We start from the raw sequence: 24,847 nt of genomic DNA, 5'->3' as shown, positions 1-24,847 counted from the left end.
TGCGGCGGGAAAAGCCGCTGGTGACGCGAGCGCTAGGCCCGCTCTGATTGGCTGAGAAGCAGGAAATAGAACCCAGCAGTTCGGATCAAAACAAACTGCTCGGGCCTCAGGCTCATGAATATTCAGCACCCGGCTTCCGGCGTGCGGCTTCGGCCCAGCCCCCTCCGCGTGCCCGGAGTGCGCGTGCGTTCCCGGAGCTCGCGCCGGTCTGACGTCAGAAGCGCGCGCCGCTTTTGCAGTCGCGCTCCTCCGGTGGAGCCGGCGGGCCGCTGTCATGGCGAGCTCCGCAGCCGCTTCCGTGCGACCACCAAGACCCAAGAAGGAGCCGCAGGCGCTCGTCATCCCCAAGAGTGCGGCGGAAGAGCAGAAGCTCAAGCTGGAGCGGCTCATGAAAAACCCGGTGAGAAGAAGCCGGGGCCTTACGGCCCGTCCGAGGCCTGCCGCTGGGCTCCTGCGTTTCTCGAGTGCTCAGGGCCCCGCTTTCCCGCCACCACATTTAGGAACTCAGGACCAGTACCCTAACTTTCTCCCCAGAGCTTGTGAGCTCCACGTCTCCCCTTGTTGCAGAGCCCAGGCAAGCTGCCTATTGGTGCTTTAGAGCCGCTAGAACCTGTCGATTCTGTTGTTTTCTGAGATGGGGTGGTTAAAGTGGATGCTCCTGACTCTTGGAGCTGGGATTACAGGTGTGCACCACCACGCCGGGCTCCACGGCCCGTTCCTAGTTTAGCTTTCTTTGAACAAAAGCATTTGACTGAAGATAGAACCTTTGGGTTAGCAAAAAGTATTCTCTACTCTGAGTAGACACTTAGTGCAAATCCTTCTCTGCCCAGCGACTCCCGACCGAGCCTGAATTATGTAGATCGTAAAAACAGCTGAGAAAAGATCTTACACCTTTGACTGGAAAAGGTTGGCTTTAGAGGTGTTAAAGATTTGGAAATTTCTAACCTAAAAAATAACGTACATTTGGAAAGTGTAGAGTGTTCAGGATGAAGCAAAGCCAACACAGAGGGTGTTGGGATCAGTTCCAGCTTTGAGAAGCAAAGCAGCCCTCCATAGTCTTTGGTTAGCAGGTTTATCCTTACAAGTGCTTTCCTGTTTGGATTGTTGTAGGACAAAGCTGTTCCAATTCCAGAAAAAATGAGTGAATGGGCACCAAGACCTCCCCCAGAATTTGTTCGTGATGTAATGGGTAATGGCCATTGTTTATGTGTAAAAATATAACTTTAAGTGTGTGGGTGTTACTGGTACTGGGGTTTGAACCTGAGGCCTGGGTTTGTCCCTTAGCTTTTTTTTTCCCCTCAAGGCTGGTGCTTTACCACTTCAACCACTGCCAGCTCTTTGATGATTAATTGGAGATAAAAGTCTCTGGATTTTCTTTCTCCTGCTGTCTTGGAATCAAGATCCTTAGATCTCAGCTTCCTGAGTAGCTAGGATTACAGGTGTGAGCTACTATTTTGTTGTGAGAACAGCAAAATAGTTGTGTAGGGTTTGGCATTATAGCTCTTCCTTCCACATTAAAAGTAATGCCTTGTGTATTCCCTAAATGGAAATGTTGCTGGGTGCTAGAGACTCATGCTACCCCGTGAAGCCTACAATAGGCTCATTACAGTGCAGATGTACACCCAGGTACTAGCTCAAAAATAGTGCAAGAAAAGGCTGGAGGTTTGACTTATCAGTAAGAGCACCTGCCCAGCAATGCTAAGGCCCTGAGTTTAGACCCCAGTACCACAAAGGGGGAGGGTATTTTATTGGATTATGGATGTAAATTATGCTAATTGTAACTAGAAATAAGTAGAGGCATGCACAATTATACCGTCATTTCACTCAAAACAAATCTGTAAGTGAAAACTGCTCATATAAAGAACAATGTTTTACAAAAATATAGTTCTAAATGTAGTATTATTGTAACTCCCTCTTCATTGAAGATATCCTGGATATCTTTTCAACTTGTTAGGAGTGTATTAAATGTGAAGTCATGGAGAAAAGACTTCCTTCCTCCCTCCCTTCCTTCCTTCCTTTTCTGGTGCTGATCCTGGAGCTTGAACTCAGGGCCTGAGCCCTGTCCTGAGCTTTTTTTTTTTTTTGCCAGTCTTGAACTCAGGGCCTGAGCCCTGTCCTGAGCTTTTTTTTTTTTTTGCCAGTCATGGGTCTTGAACTTTGGGCTTTGGTACTGTCCCTGAGCTTTTCTGCTCAAGACTAGCACTCTATGACTTTAGCCACAGCACCACTTCCAGTTTTCTGGTGGTTATCAGGAGATAAGAGTCTCCTGGACGTTCCTGCCTGGGCTGGCTTTGAACTGTGAGCCTCAGATCTCAGCCTCCTAAGTAGGATTATAGATGTGAGCCACCAGCACCTGAGCTTTTTTGCTCAAGGTTAGAGCTCCATTTCCAGCACCTGGCCTTTTTTTTGGTTTGTTTTGAAACAGAGTCTCACTAGGTAATGCAAGCTGAGCAAGAACTCATGATCCTCCTGTCTCTTCCTCATGAATGCTGGAAATGTAGGCATGAGCCTCCACACCTGGCTTAGCGTGAAATTTTGATGACTTCATCATCAAGAGTCATGTAACACGTGATTTCATGATACCTACAGTGTGCCTGGCACTATCCTTGCCTCGGGACACACTTGAAAGCAGACAGGCATAGTCCCTTTCATTTTTCAGCTTTGGCCCTAGTATCTTTTGGTCAAGTGTGGCCTGTGCTGGGAACTGGATTTCACCTGTTCTTGGGATTGTTTTGGTTCCAGGTTCCAGTGCTGGGGCAGGCAGTGGAGAGTTTCACGTGTACAGGCATCTTCGCCGTAGAGAGTACCAGCGGCAGGACTACATGGATGCCATGGCCGAGAAGGTCAGTGAGCATTTGCTGGAATACCTGCAGTTAGGCAGTACACACATCCAGTCGTCTTCTTCTTTTTTTTTTTTTTTTGGCCAGCCTTGAGGCTTAACTCAGGGCCTGGGTGCTGTTCTTGAGCTTCTTTTGCTCAACTTGAGCCACAGCGCCACTTCTGGCTTTTTCTGTTTATGTGGTACTGAAAAATCAAACTCAGAGCTTCATGCATGCTAGGCAAGCATTCTACCACTGAGCCACCTTCCCAGCCCCACCCAGTCTTTAGAAATGTGCTGGAAGAGATGTTGGTGGGGCTGGGGTGGTTTCCTGTGGTCTGCCTTCTCCACTGAGCAACCACTACAGACTCACAGCAGGGTGCTCCCCCTGGGAGAGGGCTGTGGGCCAGAGGCTTCCTTGTGTGTCTGTCTTAAATGCTGTGGCTTTTTGCAGCAAAAATTAGATGCAGAGTTCCAGAAGCGGCTGGAAAAGAATAAGATAGCTGCAGAGGAACAGACTGCAAAGCGCCGGCGAAAGCGGTAAGATAGCATGGTGTCCTGGAGCAATGGGACCTCCAGCAGGGAATGGGAGTGGGGATGATGACCCAGCCTACTCAGAGTTCCCCCGCAGCCACATGTGGGGCACATGCCTGTGTCCCTCATGTCGTGGTCCCAACTGCTTAGGAGGCTGAGGCGGAGGATTGCTGGAGCTCATGAGTTCACGACCAGCCTGGGCAGCATAGACATCCAACTCAAAAAAAAAAAAGTTCACCTGTGCTCCTGCCAGGGTTGTGGGTGTAAGAGACTTAATTTTGTTAGTTGTCAACAACTAGAAGTCAAGAGTTGGGTGGCCCAGTGCTTCCTTCAGGTCTACAGAGCATCAGGGTATGTGTGTGCATTCACACATTTGCTTACAGGAGGCTTTTTCCTCTGTTTTCTCAAGGCAGAGTCTTGCTGTGTAATCCAGGCTGGCCTCAAATTTTTTTTTTTAATTTTATTTTAATGTAAAGACACTATACAGAGAGGTTAGAGTTACATGAGTAAGGCGGTGAGTACATGTCTTGTCGAGCATTGTTACCCCTTCCCTTGTTGTTCTCCCACTATCCCTTCCCTCCCTCCCTTCCCTTACTCCTCCACGCCGCCGCGCACTCCCCCCCTCCCCCCGCCCCATTCCCAAAGTTGTAAAGTCTTGGGGGTATCATTGTTGCAATGGGTCATCCTGTGTCCTTTTTCAGCATTTTGTTATTCCCCTTCCCCTCTCCAAATTAGACAAATGTATGTAGAAGATGCAGGGTACCAAAATCAAGTACAGTGACAACAGGGGATATACCATAGAGGGAAGAACATACAAAGGAAACAACAACAAAAAATCACATAGTACATTAAAAAATAACAAATACAAAGAAAGACCTTTTGTTTCCATATCTTGGGGTTCATTTCACTTAGCATCATCTTATATGTACGTAGCTTTTGAGCTTTTCTGCTCATCTGGTAAAATTATCCTAGACGTATACTGATTATTGTAAATGAGAGAAACCATGGGACCTATTTTTCTTTGGGTCTGGCTTACTTCATTTAATATGATTTTTTCCAAGTCTTTCCATTTCCTAACAAATGGGGCGGTGTCATTCTTTCTGATGGAAGCATTGTATGTGTGTGTGTAATATATATATAATATATATATTATATATAACATACACATATATATATACACACACCACATTTTTTTGATCCATTCATTTACTGAGGGGCATCTGGGTTGGTTCCATATCTTAGCTGTGGTGAATAGTGTTGCAGTAAACATAGTTGTGCTGGTAGCTTTAGTGTGGACTTGTTTTTGTGAACATTTGGGTAAATGCCCAGAAGTGGGATTGCTGGGTCATAGGGGAGTTCTATGTGTAGTCCTTTGAGGAACCTCCATACTTCTTTCCAGAGTGGATGAACAAGTTTACAGTGCAGTAAGGTTCCCTTTTGAAGGCTGGCCTCAAATTTATGATGTAGATGCTAGGATTATAGGTCCTGCTATGCCTTGCTAAAGCTCTGAGGGAATTTAACAGCCCCTGCAAGATGTGGAGTGAGAAACACATGCCATCATTTCTGAGATAACCTCATCATTCCAGGATTTGAATTTGGGACATTGCATATATGAGGCCTGCACTTAACATTTCAGCTCCCCTGAGCCCCTCTGGATTCTGTTTTGTTTTTGTGCCAGTCCTGGGACTTGATCTCAAGATCTGGGCACTGTCCCTGAGCTTTTATAAGCTCAAAGCTAGCACTCTACCACTTATGCACAGCTCTACTTCTAGCTTTTTGGTGCTTAAGTGGAGATAAAGAGTGTCATGGACTTCTCTACCCAGGCTAGCTTCAAACTGTGATCCTCAGATCTCAGCCTCCTGAGTAACTAGGATTATAGGCCTGAGCCATCAGCATCCAGCTCCCAAGTTGGCTTTGAACTCAGTCCTGCCTCTACCTCTGGTGTCGCTGGGCTTACAGGTGTGCACCACCATTCCAGCCCATAGTTTTGATCTTGACTCATAAGACAGCTTGCTAATGTTGAGAAGCAGAACAATGAAAAAGTATTTGTTCTGTTAAAATCTTAAGATGTAGGTGTTTGTCTCCTAAAATATACAATAAAATAGTTTAAAATTCAATGTGTATTTTATATTTGTAGCCAAAAATTAAAAGAGAAGAAATTACTGGCAAAGAAGATGAAACTTGACCAGAAGAAACAAGTGGAAGGTGAGTGGTGTCCTCATTCTGGGGGGCACATTTGTTGGTGTTGGTTGGGTACTGGGTTGTCAGCACTGAGGTGGGGAGCAGAGTGCGGGAGGGGTTCACTGCCAGAGACCGAAAGCCAGACTGGCAAATGCTACCTCTCCCTTCTTTCGGATTTTTGTATTTATTTTGAGATAGGGTCTTAATCTGTAGCCCAGGTCAGCGTCAAACTTGACAGTCTCCCTGCTCAGCCTCCGGAGTGCAGGCATTGATCCTTCCTCTCGACACAGACTTGTGTGATGGCTGCGGCAGTCATTGCACATTCTCAGCCCAGAGACCAGCCCACCGGGCTGCCACCCACCTCCAGATGCCTTGTCATGTAAAAGAAACCAACTCAGCCAAGTACCAGCGGCTCATTCCTGTAATACTAGCTACTCAGGAGGTTGAGATCTGAGGATCATAGTCAAAGCTAGCCTGGGCAAGAGACGCTTACCTCCAGTTAATCACCAGAAAACCAGATGCAGTGGCTCAAAATAGTAGAGCACTAGCCTTGAGTAAAAAGCTCAGGGACAGCACCTAGGCCCTGAGTTCAAGCCCATGACTGACAAATACGAGTGTGCGTGTGTATCGTTCGTTTACTTTTCTTTTCTTTTTTTGTTGATCTGGGCCTGGGCGCTGTCCCTCAGCTCTTCAGCTCAAGGCTAGCACTCTACCACTTGAGCCACAGCGCCACTTCCAGCTTTTTCTGCTTATGTGGTGCCGAGGAATTGAACCCAGGGCCTCATGCATATGAGGCAAGCACTCTACCACTGAGCCACCTTCCCAGCCTACTTTACTTTTCTTATAGAAAAGAAAAATCCTTACTGATTGGCAAGTGTCTCCTGAGAGCCAGTGGCTCACTGCACTCCCTTACAGCCTTCCTGAGGAGGGCTCAGTGCCAGCCAACGTCTCTCTGAAGAATCGATGGCTGTGATCCTGGCACTCAGGAGACTGAGCAGGGAGATTGTAAGTTGGAGATTGTAAGCCTGAGATTACAGAGTAAGACTGTCTCAAATACAAAAACTGGAAAGAACAGAGAGGTGCTGTTTGCCTGGTCTGTCCTTTTAAGTGAAGAGCAAACACTCGTCCATAGCTCGTGCTTCTGCACCAGGTTGCTGCTGTCTGCGCCGTTGCCAAGGTAGATGAGTGGAAACAATTGTCATAAGCACCAGGAACTGCTGGGACACGTGGCCCCCCTACACTGAAGGGAGAGCGGGGGATGGCATGGCTGCTGATCCTGCCTGACACTGCCCATCCCAGGCTGGCACGGCCTGGGGGTAAGAGGGGCTCCTGCCGGAGAGGACCAAGTGACAGCAGCATTGTATAGTGTGGCAGGTTCAGTTCCTGGGTAGACAGCTGTAGTTTTCGTGCAGGGCCACCAGCCTTTCACGGACACCTGAAGGCCCCTTCCAGAAGCATCTGTCCCCTTTCCTCAGGACATTGTCATACCATGAACTAACCCTGTCCTGGCCTCTGCCCCACTGAGTACTGCATAGAGGCCACCTGCCGCATCATAGGGTTCTGTGGGTTCCCCACCTTGTTAGGAAGTGGGGTTCCTTGGCCCCCTCCTCCAGGATTGTTTTCCTGTGTGCTAGCATTCTTGCTGTTGTATGTTTTGTGAATCACGCGCCCTGACTCTGTGCAGCCACGCGCGTCTCTGGCTTTGCTTATGTTTTACCTTAAACGGCCTCTGCTTGAGGCTCTGGGTGTGCGCCGGCTCATGCTGTCAGCCCTGCCTTCCCTGCCTGCCTGCTCAGAGGCGTGTAGGGCAGTGCAGGGAATGGGGGCTGTGTGGGCCTTCCTCAGGCATGCGCACTGCGTGTCCTACACCAGCCTGCATGTGGCCTTCCCGAGTGCCTGTTCTTTCTCCAATTCCTTTGTTATCTGTGCTGCCTGCAGCAGCTGCCATGGTGAAGGGTTGGCCAGATGGTTTGTGACAACCCCCTGGGTAGCAGGCTGTTCACACACCAGGAGCCCGGAGTCAGGTCAGGCAGAGCAGCCCTGCCAAAAGTTCCTCAGGAGTGGCAGCCAGGTCACTTGGGGACAGTGCTCTGCATGGGCTTTCGAGGTGCTCTCAGCCTGCACTGCCTCTCCCAGTGGTCACTGTGGTGCTGGAACCCCTCGTTTGAGACCCCCACAGAAGTGGAAAGAGGACAAGGGTAGAAGTACAAGTTTTAAAAATGTTAAGAGTGGGGCTGGGAAGGTGGCTCAGTGGTAGAGTGCTTGCCTTGCATGCATGTGGCTCTGGGTTCGATTCCTCAGCACCACATAAGCAGAAAAAAGCCGGAAGTGGTGCTCTGGCTCAAGCTGAAGAGCTGAGGGACAGCACTCAGGTCCAAATTTATTTTTTTTTAGTCTGTCGTGAGGCTTGAACTCTGAGCCTGAGTGCTGTTCCTGAGCTCTTCAGCTCAAGGCAAGCGCTTTACCACTTGAGCCAAAGCGCCACTTCTGGATTTTGGTGGCTAATTGGAGATAAGAGTCTGATGGCCTTTCCTGCGAGGCTGGCTTTGAATCACAGTCCTTAGATCTCAGCCTTCTGAGTAGCTGGGATTGCAGGTGTGAGCCACCAAGATTCTGGCATTCTTATCTAGTCCAATAAGCCTTTCCACAGTTTTGGATAGGTCTTTTGGGTGGAGGCAGAGGGCAGTACTGGAATTAGAACTTAGGGCTTGCGCTGGCTGTACGGTACTCTGTACCACTTGAACCACACCTCTTTTGCTTTCAGGGTTTTTTTTTTAGATCAAGTCTCAGGTTTTTGCAGCCTCCCATGTAGCTGCTGCCACAGAGTCCTCACGTGCAGGTCCTGACACCTAGCTTATTTGTTGACATGGGTGTTGCTAACTCTTGTCCAAGCTGGCCTTAAACTGCAGTTGTCCTTATTACCAGCGCCCTATTAGCTGGGATTACAGGCATGAGCTACTGTGCCTGACCTGGAAAAGCTGGTATTTTTCCAACTTTTCTCAATGTTCTACTTGCTTTTTGTTTGTTTTTTAGATTTTTTTCTCTTGTGTACCTGTTTTTTTTTTTTTTAACTATTTCAAAGGTGATGAGCAGTCTAGTTGCTTCTGTAGAGATTTTTAGGGTGTCTGCTGGAGCCATTTTGGAAGTGCTTCCATCCCTTAAGTCATAACTTGTTGATTACTTTGCACTGGAAGTGTGGCCTCAGTGTCTACACGATCCTGAGGTTGGAACATGGGGGCAAGCACTGTTCCTTGAGCCACATCCTGGTCATCATGTTCAGTCTTTTTGTAGCACATAGCATGGCTGTACATGCTGTGTCTACAGTCCGCCTGGAACTGGCACGTGGTGGCTCTAGACACACACGCACGCACACACACACGCACGCAGAGCTGTCCTGTGTGCCTCAGTCTAACATGTCAGCCAGGCATCCCTCATGTTCCAGGATCCCTCTGGTGCCATTCCCCTCAGGACGAGGGCCTCCTTCAGCACCGCCCAGTGCACCTTGCAGCACTGTTCCTCCTCCAGCCTCTGGCTTGCAGGCTGCCTCCCTGTCCTGCCTGCTGCAAGACTGTTTGTACCGCAGTCCTCTTGCAAATCCCAGCTTTCACTTCCTTTTTTTTTTTCTTCTTTTTTTGTTGTTGGTTGTGGGTCTTGAACTCTGGGCCTGGGCACTGTCCCTCAGATCTTCAGCTCAAGGCTAGCATTCTACCACTTGAGCCACAGCGCCACTTCCAGTTTTCTCAGTGGTTTATTGGAGATAAGAGTCTCAGACTTTCCTGCCTGGGCTGGCTTTGAACTGCGATCCTCAGATCTCAGCCTCCTGAGTAGCTAGGATTACAGGTGTGAGTCACTGGCTCCTGGCCCAGCTTTCACTTTCTAAAGTTTCAGGTAGTCAAAACTTTTCAGTGGGCTCTCACCCTCCAATTTCAAATAGGAAACTCCACAGACAAATAATTCATAAGTTTTAAATAACTTACGCTGCATTGCTCTAATTGACTTGTGGGGCCTTGTGCAGGCGCTCTGTCACTTGAATCACCCCAGAACTTTTTCTGCTTTAACTTTTTCAGATAAGGTCTTTTTTTTTTTCTTTTTTGGTTGGTAGTGGGGACTGAACTCTGGGCGTGGGCGCTGTCCCTTAGTTCTTCAGCTCAAGGCTAGCGCTCTACCACTTGAGCCACAGCACTATTTTGGCTTTTTCTGCTTATGTGGTGCTGAGAACTCGAACCCAGGGCCCCATACATGCAAGACAAGCACTCTACTACTGAGTCACTTTCCCAACTCTGAGATAAGGTCTTATAGTTTGCCCAGCCCAGCTTCAGAGACAAATGAACCTATAGTCTCTTATGTGGCTGGGAGTACAAGTATGTACCACAGAGCCTGGCTTATCGAGATGGAATCTTGCTAAATTTGCCCAGGCTAGCTTCAAACATAATCCTCCTGATCCTTCTTAGTAGCTGGGCTTATAGACATGGCCACCAGACCCAGCCTATTTTTATTTCTTTTTTGCCAGTCCTTTTGAACTCAGCGCCTAGGCACTGTTCTTGAGCTTTCTTGCTCAAGGCTAGTGCTGTATGGTGAGCCACAGCTCTGCTTTCCAGATTTTCTGGTGCTTAGTTGGAGAAGATAAGAGTCTCAGGAACTTTCCTGTTGACTGGCTCAAATAGCAGTCATCAAATCTCAGCCTGAGTAGCTGGGATTAATGCTGTGAACCCCTGGTGCCCAGCTCTGCCCTGTCCTTTTCTTTTGTCTCTCTGTCACACTGGGTAGCTACTGATTTCATCCAGAGAGATTTTTATTCCAATTGTCGTGTTCTGAAAAGTTCTGAAAATCCCACTGGATTCTTCTTTATACTTCCCATTTCTTTGCCCCATTTCTTTTTTTTTCTTCTTCTTCCAAAGTATATAATATATATTTAACAGCACAAAAAAGATGCCACTTGAGCTTTCCCCGTAGTAAATAGGAAGAAATTCCACATATAAAAATTAAAAATTTGGGCTGGGAAGATGGCTCAGTGGTAGAGCGCTTGCCTTGCATGCCTGAGGCCCTGGGTTTGATTCCTCAGCACCACATAAGCAAAAAAAAAAAAAAAAAGCCAGAAGTGGTGCTGTGTCTCAATGTGTCTCAAGTGGTAGAGCCTTGAGAGTGTCTCAAGTGGTAGCCTTGAGCTGAAGAGCTGAGGGACAGCGCCCAGGCCCAGAGTTCAGGCCCCATGACCAGACCCCCCCAAAAAAAATTAAAAATTTAAACTTTTAAGTCATTAATATTTTTAAACATAATACAGACTTAAAAATTGTTCAACAGTAACCCGTGACCCCACCCATAGCACATAAATCAATCCCATATCCACAAGTCAGTTTTTGTTCCTAAAAATCCCACAGCACTGAACTTGGGTTTTTTGTTTTGTTTTGTTTTGGTTGGTCGCGGGGCTTGAACTCTAGGCTTGGGCACTGTCCCTGTGCTCTTCAGCTCAAGGCAAGCGCTCTACCGCTTGAGCTACAGCGCCACTTCCGTTTTTTTCTAGTGGTTTATTAGAGATAAGAGTCTCACAGATTTTCCTGCCCGGGCTGGCTTTGAACTGCGATCCTCAGATCTCAGCCTCCTTAGTAGCTAGGATTATAGGCATGAGCCATCGGCACCTGGCTCCACTGCACTAAACTTGATCTTAACATCAAGCTAGAGCCAATAAGAGGCCCTAACAGAAATCTCCAAGGGAAGAACGGAAGTGCAGTCTATCAGAAGCTCAATCGCTGCTGCAACTCTTAACTACCTGTGTATCAGGTGCACCTCTGAGGTCAGGTCCATGAGATTCGGCCCTCATACTAGGCTCCTGGAAACGTGAGCTGGCAGCTTCCCTCATCTTCCCCCTTGAAGGCTGTCCAGTAAGCACCTGGGAATTTACTTTTCCTGGGAAAGGGGTGCTGGTAACAGCTGTCCGGGCCAAGGCAATAGTAAGAAGTTCATCTTTGCCCCATTTCTACCTTCCCATTGCTTTCCACGAGTCCGCTCTTACTTTCTGGGTGAAATGTCTCAACATGTGCCCTGGGTATTTCTTAATTCTTGCATCCAGCCCATCTCCAAATATTTCTCCCCGGGGCTGGGAAGGTGGCTCAGTGGTAGAGCACTTGCCTTGCATGCCTGAGGCCCTGGGTTCGATTCCTCAGCACCACATAAGCAAAAAGAAAAAAAGCCGGAAGTGGCGCTGTGGCTCAAGCGTTAGAGTGCTAGCCCTGGGCTGAAGAGCTGAGGGACAGCGCCCAGGCCCAGAGTTCAGGCCCCACGACCGGACCCAAAAAAAAAAAAGAACACATTAAAAATGGGCTGGGAAGGTGGCTCAGTGGTAGAGCGCTTGCCTTGCATGCTCGAGGCCCTGGGTTCGATTCCTCAGCACCACATAAGCAAAAAGGAAAAAGCCGGAAGTGGTGCTGTGGCTCAAGTGGTAGAGCGCTAGCCTTGAACTGAAGAGCTGAGGGACAGCGCCCAGACCCAGAGTTCAGGCCCCATGACCAGACCCAAAAAAAAAAAATATTTCTCCCCTACTGGTGTTGATTTCCTGATTCTTCATAAGCCATGTGGTTTTTTGTTGTGTGTGGGACTTGTTGAACAGTATGTTACAAGGCTCTAAGTCTGGCTGATATTAATGCAACAGACCACTAACATGGCTCTGTTCACAACACAGGTTCTGACCTGTGGCTGGGGTTGTACCAGCAGAACCTCGGCAGTAGTCTCTGCCAGGGGCCCGTATGTGCCCCCTGGTGGCCAGTCTGGGCTTAGTTTTTTGTTTTTTGTTTTTTGTTTTTATTGTCGGTCGTGGGGCTTGAACTCTGGGCCTGGGTGCTGTCCCTCAGCTCTTCAGCTCAAGGCTAGCGCTCTACCACTTGAGCTACAGCGCCACTTCCGGTTTTCTGGTGGTTTATTGGAGATAGGAGTCTCACAGTCTCTCCTGCCCGGGCTGGCTTTGAACCACGATCCTCAGATCTCAGCCTCCTGAGTAGCTAGGATTACAGGCGTGAGCCACCAGCGCCCGGCTGGGCTTAGTTTTTTGAGTTACATTCTCACAGTATTTGGCTTGACAGGGTTTCCTGGGGATCTTGACTATGCTCATTCCAGAGAGCTGGGGCTTCAATTACTCCTCTGTTGGATGTTTCCTTGAAGTGTCCCGCATTGAGAGCTGCTCTGGGGTAGGGGCAAGGAGGGAATAGATAGGAGAGAAAAAAAGCTACAGAGGCTTGCCTGGGTCTGGAGACCAGAGTGCTCTGACCAGAGAGAAGGTGTCCCTACTGCCTCCGCAGCCTTTGCTGTACCCAGCCCCAAGGGGCTTGGCTCAGAGCTAGGGTATGAGAACATGGGGGCCCACGTGTTCCTCAGCTGAGGTGGTAGGTTTCCCTGGAGCTCTGCCTGCATCTAGCCCCCCTCAGTGGTTCTAGGCCTCCCTGGTCCAGGCCGGGGGACATCAGGGTGGGGATTCACAGCTTCACAGCTGGTTCTCAGAGCCCAGGTGCCTGTCCAGGTTCCACAGCTGTGTTCAGAGGGAGATCGGGGCTCACCACTCCTTCCTCATCCAGAACCCTCTGCTTCGTGATCACATCCAAATGCAGGACTTGCGTTTCACTTTTCTCCGTCTCCTCATGAGACAAGCTAAACCAAGCCCTGGCAGTGCATGCCTGGAATCCCAACTACTCAGGCTGAGATCAGAGGATCGCAGTTCACAGAGTCTATGAGACTTACCTCCAAATAACCACCATAAAGTCAGAAGTGGACCTGTGGCTCAAGTGGTAGAGGGCCAGCCTTTAATGAAAAGCTAAGGAAGAGTGCCTGGGCCCTGAGTTCAAGCCCCAGTGCAGGCAGCAAAAAAATATTCACTGTCTTAGAGTTTGAACTCTGGGCCTCTTGCTTGCTGAGAGGTACTCTATCATTTGAGACATGTCAGAACCCATGAATTCAGTTTAGACATTGCAACAATCATTATAATACATCGAGAAAGTAGACGGGGAAATCGTTTTGAGTATTGGATCTAATTTTCCTCTGGTTTTTGTGTTGGCTCTGGCTGCAGTGAACACATGTAGATATGGTTGGGATTGCTGGTGTGCTTAGTTGGGAGGGTCACACCTGCGCATATCCAGACACCGTGAATCCTGGCTCCGTGGTTGTACTTGCCACGTGAGTGGGCTGGGGGGCAGCTCCTGTGCCCACTTGGCCTTCTCAGTTCTTCCCTTATTTTCTTTTTTTTTTAAGTAAGTTTTTTATTGTGAAAATACTGTACAGAGGGGTTACAGTTACATGAGCAAGGTAATGAGTACATTTCTTATCCAGCATTGTTGTTTCCCTTCCCTTATTTTCATTTTGAGAGAAGTGAAATTTCCTGGTTTTCCTGTTGACACAAATGGAAACTCAGGGCTGGGAAGGTGGCTCAGTGGTAGAGCGCTTGCCTTGCATGCCTGAGGCCCTGAGTTCGATTGCTCAGCACCACATAAGCAAAAGGAAAAAAGCCGGAAGTGGCGCTGTGGCTCAAGTGGTAGAGCGCTAGCCTTGAGCTGAAGAGCTGAGGGACAGCACCCAGACCCAGAGTTCAGGCCCCACAACTGGACCCCAAAAAACAAAATCAACAACAACAAAAAAAATGGAAACTCAGTGTGGTGATTCCCAGTTGTACCACAAGATGGCGTCGGTGTCCACTGGGCCTTTGGCTCAGACTAGAAGGCTGCAGGGAGCTGTCCCCTCTTGTAACTCTGTGGGACTCGTGTCTAAAGGAGGCCATGGGTAGCATTCAGCCAATTTGGATCTTTGTGGAGTCCTGCATTCCCAGAGCCATGTATTCTAACACTAATGTTGCTTATGTACCTCCGGTTGCCCACCACAGAAACCAGTGACCCCCAGGTGATTGGTTCTGAGGCACACCTAGAGCAGTCTCCCCCTCGCTCTGCTGAGGTTTGGGGCTGGATCTTCCTTGGGAAGGCCATGGCAGGGTGTTAGCAGCCATGCCTCCCAGTGCCATGAGCCACTGCTCCCTGAGTGCTATAGGGCACAGAACTGAGGAATGCTGGTCTCAATTGGGGTGCGCAGTGTGATTGGACAGAACTGTGTGGCCCACACGGGGTTGGAAAGCCTTGCTGCCTTCAGTAATAAAGGAACTGTATGCTGTTTTCCAAATGATTAGTGTGTGCTGAAAGAACAAAACCAAACGTAGAAGTTATCTGTAACCCTTACTAGTATTTAATATTTCCTTGATTATAAACGCTGTATGTAGTTGTAGTTTTATCATATAGCTGTCCCAAATATTTTCTCATAGCATTACAATGCCATGGCCACAGTGCATGGAGACCCGCCCATTTCCCTGTGATTGACATCGTATACACTCTTCTCTTCCTGTGAATTACCAGCTCCTACTCTTGTTACTAGTATTCTAAGTTTGTCTTCTGTGGGAGGCACCATGGTACCTCCCCCCTCCCCCCCTTCTCCCTCCACCCCTGGGGCCATCTCCAGTATTGGAATTACTGGATCACTGAGTAGGAAAAGAGGTCCTGGTAACCACTTTCCACAGAAAAGAGAGCCCTTTTCCATATCCTCACCAGCCCTGGCTTTTGTCCTGTGGTTGGATGTGGTGGTACAGGCCTGTAATCTCAGCACTCAAAGTCACAGTTCAAAGCCAGCCCCTGCAGAAAAGTCCTGGAGACTAATTAACCAGCAGAAAGCTGGACTGGAGGCATGTCTCAAATGGTAGAACACCAGATGAGCAAGCAAGTGGGAGGCCCTGAATCCTAGCCCTAGTATCAGCACACACAGAAAAGATACAAATCAGGAGACATTCTTGCTGGAGACTTAATAAAATCCATATAACAGATGTGAGCCTTGCTGGCTCAGGAGTAGTCCTCCCTCCTCCTGCCCCTCCCGTGTTGCCCTCCCTCTCTGCCAGGGTCCCATTCCTCAGAACAGCCACAGCTAGCCTTTACTGAACACCTGGATTTCTGTGAACTGCCTCATCCACACTCACAGCAACCGTAGGTGGTGGCATTTCAGGGCAAAGGCACCTCCAGAGCTGCAGAGCAAGTGGGTGGTGGGCTGGTGTTTGACACAGGTACCTGGGCTTAGCCTGTGGCTTGAAGCCTTGTCCATAGCTTGCCCCTGGCCTCCCAGCCCTCCCTGCCTCTCCACCACCCCATGCTCTTCTCTGCACACACACACACGTCACTCCTGGGGCTTGAACTCGAGGCCTGAGCACTGTCTCAGTTTTCTTCATTCAAGGCTAACGTCTACCGCTTGAGCCACAGCTCCACTTCGTTTTCTGGTGGTTCATTGGGGATAAAGAGCCTCACAGATTTTTCTGCTTGGTCTGGCTTCAAACCATGATCCTCAGATCTCAGCCTCCTAAGTAGTTAGGATTACAGGCATGAGCCACTGGCACCTGGCTTGGATCTTTCTACATGCCTGAGGAGCCTCTGTGCCCCTTAATCTTCCTCTTTCAATGCTTTCCTACTTGCACAGACACCCCTCCCCCCATGTAGATCTAGCTTGCTCCTACCTTGTCGCAGTCTACATGTCAGGTGATAGACTCTGCTTTGACACCTCCAGCTACACCAGGTGATAGAACCTGCTCCATCACCTCCAGTTACAGTCCTGCTTCCTGCATTAGTTTTTTTTTTATTATTTATTTATTTTCGCCGATCATGGGGCCTGAACTCTGGGCCTGGGCACTGTCCCTCATCTCTTAAGCTCAAGGCAAGCACTCTACCACTTGAGCCACAGCGCCACGTTGGCTTTTTCTGCTTATGTGGTGCTGAGGAATCAAACCCAGGGCCTCATGCTTGTAAGGCAAGCATTCTACCACTGAGCCACCTTCCCAGCCTTCCTGCGTTCTTTTAAATGATCTTTCTGTTTTAGAATGGGTTTTGTTTTGTCCTGTTTGGCTTTGTGGTTCTAGGGGACTGAATGAGCCTCAGTTGCTGGGCAAGTGTAGCAGCTCTGAGCAACATCTCTAGCTTCACAAGGGTTTTAGATCGTCCTGCTCTCCCTGTTATCTGACTTCTTGAGTCAGTGCAGTGGGGTAGAGCCCATAGCACAGGTGGGCTCGCTAGCTTCCTGCTTCAGGGCTGCACGTGTGGTGGCATCCGTGTCCTGGGCTCCGCTGGCTGCAGGCACCTGTGTGCTTTACTTGGGTCTGGTGTCTGTAACCACCTTGGGATTTGCCAGTTTTCTCCAGGCTGGGGGCTGGGGAGACACTGAGGTAAAGTGCCATTGCCATTCCGTGTCCAGGCTGCATGTGCCAGGATGCCTCCCGCTGCTGTGCCAACTCAGCCGTCTGCTGAGCTGGCAGATCTCTCATGGTAAATTTACCCTGAGGAAGAAGCCACGTGCACAGCCCAGCTGCACCTGTCCTGCTGGGGGATTCAGCGAGGATCACGTCTCCTCCGTCTTTACCCTGTCTCAGCCTTTGCTGACATCACGACAGCCGCGGCCGGGCAAAGCTACCTGTCTTGTCTCTCAAGTTGGTTCCTTGGCCATCTGGGCTTTTTCTGCTGGCTCTTGTCTCTTTCTGTTTGACCAAATTCCATCATTGTGCACGCACGTGCGCGCGCACACACCCACACACATACACACACACCGCTTTTTTTTTGGTAGTATTTCCTTTCTGGCATTACAGAGTATTCCAGACAAGACAGGCCATCTTGTGTATTTCCTGCTCTGGGCCCAAAGCAGGCCTTCATCCAGGAAGGCAGTGCCTTGTGTGGAGGGAAGGCAGCAGAGGGCAGCTTCTGGCAGGGTGTGTTCTTCCCTTCTGCACTTTGTTGTCTGTTTTTCTCCGTAGACAGAGCAAGGAAATAGCCAGGCATTCCATTGTCTGAGAAATGCATGCTGGGTGATCATATGCTCACACAAACTAGGATGGCTATGACTCCCTGGGGGATAAAGGGTTACAGAATGTGGCAGTATATGTGCACATACGCCAACTGGCGCATACACACGTACCCCACGCTGCTCATGCGTAGCTAGTTGTGTCCACATGTAGCCAAGCATGAGTTCATCCTGGTGTGTCCAGCTCATTAGGTTTTGTCTGGGCCCTCGGGCTGCAGCGCTGCCCCACGCCCGCCCTCTGCAGGCCTGTGCAGGCCCAGGGCATGGCTGTGGTTCCATAGTGACTGTCAGATGACTGTGTCCTGTACCCAGTCACCTCTCTATGGGCAGCTTTGCTGAAGCAAACGTTCTTGTGTTGGATTCTGTGTGCGCCGTTTTAAATCCATGCAGTAGATACCCAGGCGTGTGATTGCCAGACTGTGTGGGGAACTGCCGAGCTCTCTCAGAGGGCCACCTGTTTTGCACTCCTACTCTTGACAGATGGGAGTTTAGTCACTCTACACCCTTCCTCCCCTCCTTCTGGCTGGCAGACTCTCTGCCACCTGAGCCACATTGCCACTTCCAGCTTTTTGCTGGCTAATGGAAGGTAAGAGTCTCTTAAGTTTGTCTATGAGAGCTGACTTTGAACTGCGATCCTCAGATCTCAGCCTCCAGGATAGCTAGGATTACAGGTGTGAGCCCCCGGCGCTGGGGTGAGGGAGTCTTCCTCATAGTGCCTCTCTTGAGGACTTTGATGCTCTCTCCCACTTTGAAGCCACCATAGTAGCCAACCGCGTGGTGGTAGGGGCACAGGGCAGGGGCAGGGAGAGAGCACGAGGAAGAGATGGGCACAGGACACAGGGTAAGTCAAGTCCTGCTCGTTTGCATGAGGAGCTTTGGTTGCCTGGGAGAGTTCTGCAGACCACCCCTGCTCACGAAGCGGGGGCGGGCTGGGAGCATGCTGTCTCTGTCAGGCTGCGGGGTGTGGGAGGCAGCCTAGGAAGAGCAGGGTGCCACCATGTGTGCCACACAGCTTGAGTGCTCTCTGCGGTGAGAATCAGAGATGGGTGGGAAGGTTGACAATGAGTTGTGTTAAGACTGGTGGGGCCATTGCTCCTCCCATGCTGGGCATCGCAGGAGATGGGACCCCAAAGCTAGAGGCTTGGTTTGAGGGGACTGTACCTGCACCTTTTGGCGTCACTATGAGTCAACGTGGGCTCTGGGGCCCAGCTGTCCAGGATGGAGGTGCTTTCATTGTTCCGCACTCCCCGAGGGGTACCTGTGCTCAGAATGTCATGTGCTTCCAGGACCTGGTCCATCCCAGGAGCAGCAGGCCAGCAGCTCTGAGGAGGCGTCTGGAACCGACCAGGAGGAGGAGGAAGAGGAGGAGCCCAGCTTCATCATGGGTCGATGAAGTGCTTACATGGCAGCTGTCAAGAGACTGGCTGATTCTGCGACCCGGGCCTGGAACATTCGGAGCTGGGAGTGGGAGTCCCACCCCGTGGGCTCCCGCAGTCAGAGCCCGCACACTGACACCGAGGCCCCACCTGCTGGAAGGGAACGTGCCTCACCTTCCCCCTCACGCCATCCTCTCCTATTGGAGCTGGCTTCTGTGCAGGGATGTTTACTTAGTAAAGAACAAAAAGCCTTTAGGTTTTGTTCAGACATGTGAAAACATTAATTAGCACAGCCATCAGGAGGCCTGCAGGGACACGGTAGAGGCGGCCTCAACATCGGACAGGTCCAGCTCCCACACCTCCCAGGCACACCATGGGACTACATGGGGCTGCGTAGCCCGCACCACAGGCGCCTAGCTCTGTTCTCTGCAGCAGAGGGAGGCTGGCCCTGGGAAGGCAGCAGGTGGCCAGAAAAATACAGGAAGAACACCCAGGCTGGGCTGAGCAGGGAGAGGCCTGGGCGCCTTGCCATGCTACAGGTGGACATTGGCGAAGATGCCCTTTCATCCTGCATCCAAGGGGATGAACAGGATCGCACCAGAACCAGGCAGCCCGCACAGGGTGTGGAGCCTGTGACAGACCTCATTAGGGCCCTTGTTGTGTTTAGGTGACCTCCAACTACTACTATCTCCGTGTGGGCCCTTTTATCCTATGCCCCAGCACTAAGTGCAGGGGAGTGTCGTCCTGATCATTCCATCACTGCCGTCATCCCCCCTCCCCCCACATATCCTTTGCTTTTCATGGACTCGGGTAGTGTTGGTTTGGAGTGAGGGAGATCCGAGAGTGTGGGTCTTTCTTTCCTTCTGCCTTGTAGCTCCCTGGCCCCACTCTGAGTGCATGACACCTTCTGTTATCTCTGCTCCTGTGCCTTCCCAGGAGGCTGAAATCTATCACCCCCATTGGTACCGCCTGGCACATCTGGACACCTCTGTCTCCCATCTGGTGTCTGGTTCTTCTGTCTGCAGCTGAGTGGGCAGTGGCAGCAGTTCTGGCATCAGTGCCACGTGCTGCGTGGCTCCCCTCTGCCTTCAGGGTGTTACTTGTTTGTGTTACATGGTGTCTTTGAGAAGGCAGGGTGACCGTGCACCACAGGCCACAACTCGGGATCATGCGGTAACATCCCAGGCAGCACGTGGCTAAGGGAAGTCTGGAACCAAGCCACAGGGTGTATATAGTGTAATTTCAGGCTCGGAACCTCAGTCTACAGCTGTACCACCCTGAGTGCACCAGCTCTCATCTGACCGTGGAAAGGTTGAGCTCCAAGGTAGGACTTCATTCCTTCCCTCCTTCCTTCCCTCTCTCCCTGGGCACTGCTGTGGCAGCCCTGGTCAGGCCTCCAGTTGGGTTTACTGAACAAGATTTGTTTCCCAGCTACGTGACTAGATTCGATCTGCAGTTATGCTGTCCTGGGCAGAGGCTGTGGCTCGTAGTCCCTCTACTTGAGCTCCCAGGGTGCTGGGAGTCCCATGGCTGGGGTGTTGGCGTGCTGTGGGTCTGAGGCAGTTCTAAGGGCAGCTGCTGGTTACTCATGGACTCTGTGAGTGTGTTCATTAAAGCTGACTTGTCACCCAGTCCATGCTCACATGCTCTCATAATCATTTGTAGACACAGGTGTGGGAAGTGGCCGGATGGCGTGTACATCCCCAGCGGAGGCCACGGGAGGCTGTGTTATGTTTCCCGTGCCCTCACGTCCATATTTGGTGTTTTTGCAGTGATTTGCTATTTACCCGTGCCTCCCCTCTCCCCCCACCGTGTGGTGGTGAGGTTGTGCAGTGTTGCTCCCACCCGAGACAACTCTGGTAGGGAAGACGCTGGAGCAATACCACCAGACCCACGCTGTAAGGCGGGGCCAGCAGACCCAGCCCTGTATTTCCTGAGGAGCAGTGTGTGTAGGCATGTGAGCACTGTCAGCTCTGTGTGCACATGGGTCAGCTCCATCAGCTCTGTGTGTGCACATGCTGGCAGAGCAGTGTGTGCAACCCTCCTTCCATCCCCCCTCGAAGGAGTCTTCACCTCTCCCTGATCCCAGGACTTGGCATCCTGTGGATGCAAACCCTCCCACAGCCCTGGTGAAGTGGCTGGTCCCCATGCTGCCTACAGCTCCTCCACTCCCAGGACCTCCATTTCTTTGTTGTCCCAAGCCACTGTCTACAGGGGCCTTACCCCCTCATTCTATGTCATCCTCAGTCCTCATAGCCCCCGGGGATCCTGGCCACATCAGGAGCTCCAGAGCCCAGGACATGGCAGCTGCTCAGTAACAGCCCACAAAGGGTTTGAACAAATCCCAGGGGCAGATGTCTTTTGCACCTGCAGGACTGCTGCATGGCTGTGAGAGGGGAAGAGACATCTGCAGCCAGGTGCACAGGCAGGAGGCCCGGCTGGGTACAGTGGCACCTGCCTATGGGCCCAGACACTCACGAAGGTCATGAATTCGAAACCAGCCTAGGCTGCGTAACTGTAAAATTCAGCCTCAAAACAACCCAGATTCCTAGATGATATTCCAGAAATTCCCTTCATTACAGCTCAGCTATAAATGAGGTATTTGTGCTGATACTGGGGCTTGAACTTGGGGCCTGGGCACGGTCCCTGAGCTCTTTTGCTCAAGGCTAGTGCTCTACCACTTTGAGCACAGCACTGCTTGCTGTTTTCCGGTGGCTAATTGAAAAGTCTCACAGACTTTCCTGCCTAGGCTCATTTTGAACAGTGATTCTCAGATCTCAGCCCCCTGAGTAGCTAGGATTTGAGGCGTGAGCCATCAGTGCCCGCCCAAAACATTTTTTGTTGTTTCCAACTTTTTTTTTAGTAGTGAGAATTGAACCCAGGGCATTGGCTTGCTTGGCAGATGCTCTTGTCTTTTGAGCCCCACCACTAGCCCTTTTGCTTTTCAGTTTATTGGGGTCTTTTATGTTTGCTAGCCTTGAGCTACCATCATCCTCCTATATAATATCTGAGTAGCTAGGATTACAGGCATCCTGTACCATAGCCAGCCTTGAGGATTACCTTTTCTTTTTCTTTTAGTGCCTTTTTTAACTCAGGGTCTGGGCACTGTTCTTGAGCTTTTTTGCTCAAAGCTAGTGCTCTACTACTTGAGTTACAGCTCCACTTCTGGCTTTTTTCTGGTTAATTGACGCCAAGAGTCTCAGAAACTTTCCTGACTGAGCTGGCTTTGAACTGCATTTCAGATCTCAGCCTCCTGAGTAGCTAGGATTACAAGTATAAGCCCAGAAATTGGTGCCAGGCAATAATTATCTTTTAGAAGCTGAGTTGTTAAGTTAGAGGAATGCTGTTCTACTGACCTGGAGATAGGAACATAACTGGATCAAGTTCCCAGGGCTTAGAGGAGGAAGGGCTGCTTGGAAACTGCTTAATTCATCCAGGAATGAGGAATCTGTTCCTTCTCCTCCCCTTTGGAAGTTAATTTGTTTACTCTTTGGCATACTTGACAAAAGTGGGCTGCAATTACCATATATTTGCATGCATTTCCATAAAGAGAACTCTTAGACTTGAGCAAGTCCCAAGAGGCAGCTGCCAGCTTTCTTATTCCATCAGATGTAGTAAATGTTTATTGGGCACTGACCAAATTCAAAGCCCAGAGACTCCCAGGTGACTTAAGGCACAGAGCTTGGTGGTGAGCAAGACAGAGGTCTTGTCTTAGAAGAAGCACCATCTCTGACCTGAGCAGGACCAGATCAGAGCAGTAGTGGGCACTGGGCCAGCCTCTGCGAAGGGATCTTTCACATTCTGGTGTGGAGAATAGATGGGGACCAATGAGGACCTGGCAGTGCTGCAACCAGAGGCAAGGGTGGTGGGCAACGGGAGATTGAGCTTGTGCCCCTCTGTGTAGATGAAGACAGAGGGGCAGGTGCGTGAGGGTGAGGACCTGCCATGCTGCCCCACTCTGCTGCCACTTCTCCATGGCCAGGAAGAGACACAGGCTTGGGCATCATGGAAACAGTGAAGTAGGTGAGACCAGCCTGGGAGGAGGGGACCCACAGGCTGCTGGGAAGTGCCCCTGTCTCCAGGAAAGGCTTAGTGGGGGGGTGGGGGGAGAGCAGCCATGTGTGGTCGCCAGAACTGATAGAGGGGTCCTCAGTGACTGGGGCTGAAATATCCCATGGGTTTAGTTAACACCATGTTGGTGGATTGGGGTGGGAGGGACTGAGGTCCAGGAAAGGAAACGGGTAGGAAAGTAGGTGGCATGCGTGGGTTTAATCCCCGGAATCTTAGTTGAAATGGAAGCAGTCTGGCTGTGTGTAGAGGTAGGTCTAGATTGAATTCTGGTGGTTTCAGAAGGAGGGATGGGGGGCTGGGAAGGTGGCTCAGTGGTAGAGCGCTTGTCTTGCATGCATGAGGCCCTGGGTTCGATTCCTCAGCACCACATAAGCAAAAAGAAAAAAGCCGGAAGTGGTGCTGTAGCTCAAGTGGTAGAGCGCTAGCCTTGAGCTGAAGAGCTGAGGGACAGCGCCCAGGCCCAGAGTTCAGGCCCCACGACCGGACCCAAAAAAAAAGAAGGAGGGATGGAATGACAGGGCACACATGCATGTGCCAAGGTCTGACAGATCCCGGGGGCCTTCTCTACAGTCTGGGCCTCCACCTCCAGAACTGAGCAAAAATAAACTCTTGCCTCCATACAGCAGCCTCAGGTGTGTTGCTACAGCCACGGAATGGTGACTAATACAGGGATGGCGGATTCAAAGGTTTTACAGAGAAGCGGCTGTGGGTAATGGATGACGGGCTAGGCCATAGGAGGGAATGGCGGAGGGGACTGGACACATGGGCCACACCAGCTGTGAGGCTGGGCTCAATGGTAAGCGCTGGCATGGAGAGGAAGGCCAGGAGCCTGACCCAAAGAACCAAGGTGCGTGCTGACTGGCACTTGAAGGTGGCTGGCCCTCAGATAGCGGCCTCTAATAACAGCTTTCTTCAATGGAGAGAAAGAGAGGAAGCCACCCACCAAGGCCAGCAGCCCCCAGTGCAGCCCAGCACGCTGAGAACAGGTCAACTGCATTTGACCTCAGCCTCTGTCAGCCAGCTGTCCACTTCCTCCCGCACCTCCCTCCCGCCAGGGACAAACAAGACAGAAACAAACCTGTTTTCTGTGTTTGGTTAGGAAAAGCTCTGAAAGGCACTGGTGACTGCAGCTGCCATTTTGCATCTGTCCAGGCATGCCAGGTAATTGGTCTGAGAGTGGAGGCTTTGCTGACTGGCACAGGAAGACAGTCCAGCTTTCCTGGTAGACTGGGCGGGGGAGGGGGTGTAAAAGCCCAGCTTTACCCAGGCGGTTTGCGGCTGCGATGCTGAGCCCGTGCTCCTGCTTACAAAGCAGCTCTTCCTGTTTGCAAGTGCATTTACAAGAGCGTGGGGTTGGGCAGCCGCAGCCAGATTGTCTTGAGGGCTGCGTGCCCCATCGCAGCCCTCGGCGGGGGCCCAGCCCGCCTCTTAGCTGGTCTGTGCTGTGAAGCGTCCGGCCCTGGGCTCCCAAGCGCGGCTCCAGGGTGACCACATTCCGCCGTCTGTCGGGCCCGGCCTGGACCGTTTGGCACCAGGGGAATTTTTCACTGGTTTGGGTAAATGTGTCACGGACCCGTGCTGCCGCCGCGCCGCGACAGATGGAAAAATCCTATGTAGGACGCGCGGCGGCCTCCGGGCCCGGGGCGAGGCCTTGCCGGGGCCGCCCCTCACCCCGGCACCCCTGCTCCCCACACCGGCCCTGCGCCTGTCACGCCCCCCGCCTCATGCCCCGGCGTCCCCGCACCCCACCCCGCGGTTACCCATGCACTTCCGGGAGCTCCGCGCCCCGAGTGTGTCGGTCGTAAACCCGCCAAGCGCGCAGCCAGGGGTGCCGGGCGGGGTCTTGGGCCTAGGGTGACCACGGGGTGACGGGGTGACCCCGAGTGGCCGTGCCGGGTATCTGCCGCCTCGCCATCCTGGTGCCACCCCCCGCGTGCAGGTCCCCCCACTCTGGCCCAGCGGACTCGGGCCCCGACCCCCATTCTGGGTCAGCCGGTGCAGGGTTCCCGCGGTCACGTGG

General features: G+C 51.1%; 1 protein-coding gene across 1 annotated transcript; it reads left to right on the top strand.

The window, feature by feature from the left end:
* The first annotated feature begins 246 nt into the window (after window positions 1–246).
* Prkrip1 (PRKR interacting protein 1 (IL11 inducible)) lies at window positions 247–18,855 on the top strand. The gene is made up of 6 exons (XM_013031749.1): window positions 247–400; window positions 1,111–1,189; window positions 2,743–2,843; window positions 3,273–3,358; window positions 5,490–5,557; window positions 18,667–18,855. The coding sequence occupies exons 1-6, from the start codon at window positions 275–277 to the stop codon at window positions 18,771–18,773; spliced, it is 567 nt and encodes a 188-aa protein (XP_012887203.1). The 5' UTR covers window positions 247–274; the 3' UTR covers window positions 18,774–18,855.
* The last annotated feature ends 5,992 nt before the right edge of the window (window positions 18,856–24,847 follow it).

This window comes from Dipodomys ordii, unplaced genomic scaffold (assembly GCF_000151885.1).
Source record: "Dipodomys ordii isolate 6190 unplaced genomic scaffold, Dord_2.0 Scaffold143, whole genome shotgun sequence".
Taxonomy (NCBI): Eukaryota; Metazoa; Chordata; class Mammalia; order Rodentia; family Heteromyidae; genus Dipodomys; species Dipodomys ordii.
The sequence above is the reverse complement of the archived record's forward strand: the minus strand, read 5'-3'. Positions and strand labels throughout refer to the sequence as shown.

Excerpts from the sequence above, each read along its gene's own strand:
- Prkrip1 (XM_013031749.1), top strand. The coding sequence starts at position 275 with ATGGCGAGCTCCGCAGCCGCTTCCGTGCGACCACCAAGACCCAAGAAG. Across the intron at positions 1,190-2,742 it reads ATTTGTTCGTGATGTAATGG|GTTCCAGTGCTGGGGCAGGC; the intron begins GTAATGGCCATT and ends TTTTGGTTCCAG. Across the intron at positions 2,844-3,272 it reads TGGATGCCATGGCCGAGAAG|CAAAAATTAGATGCAGAGTT; the intron begins GTCAGTGAGCAT and ends GGCTTTTTGCAG.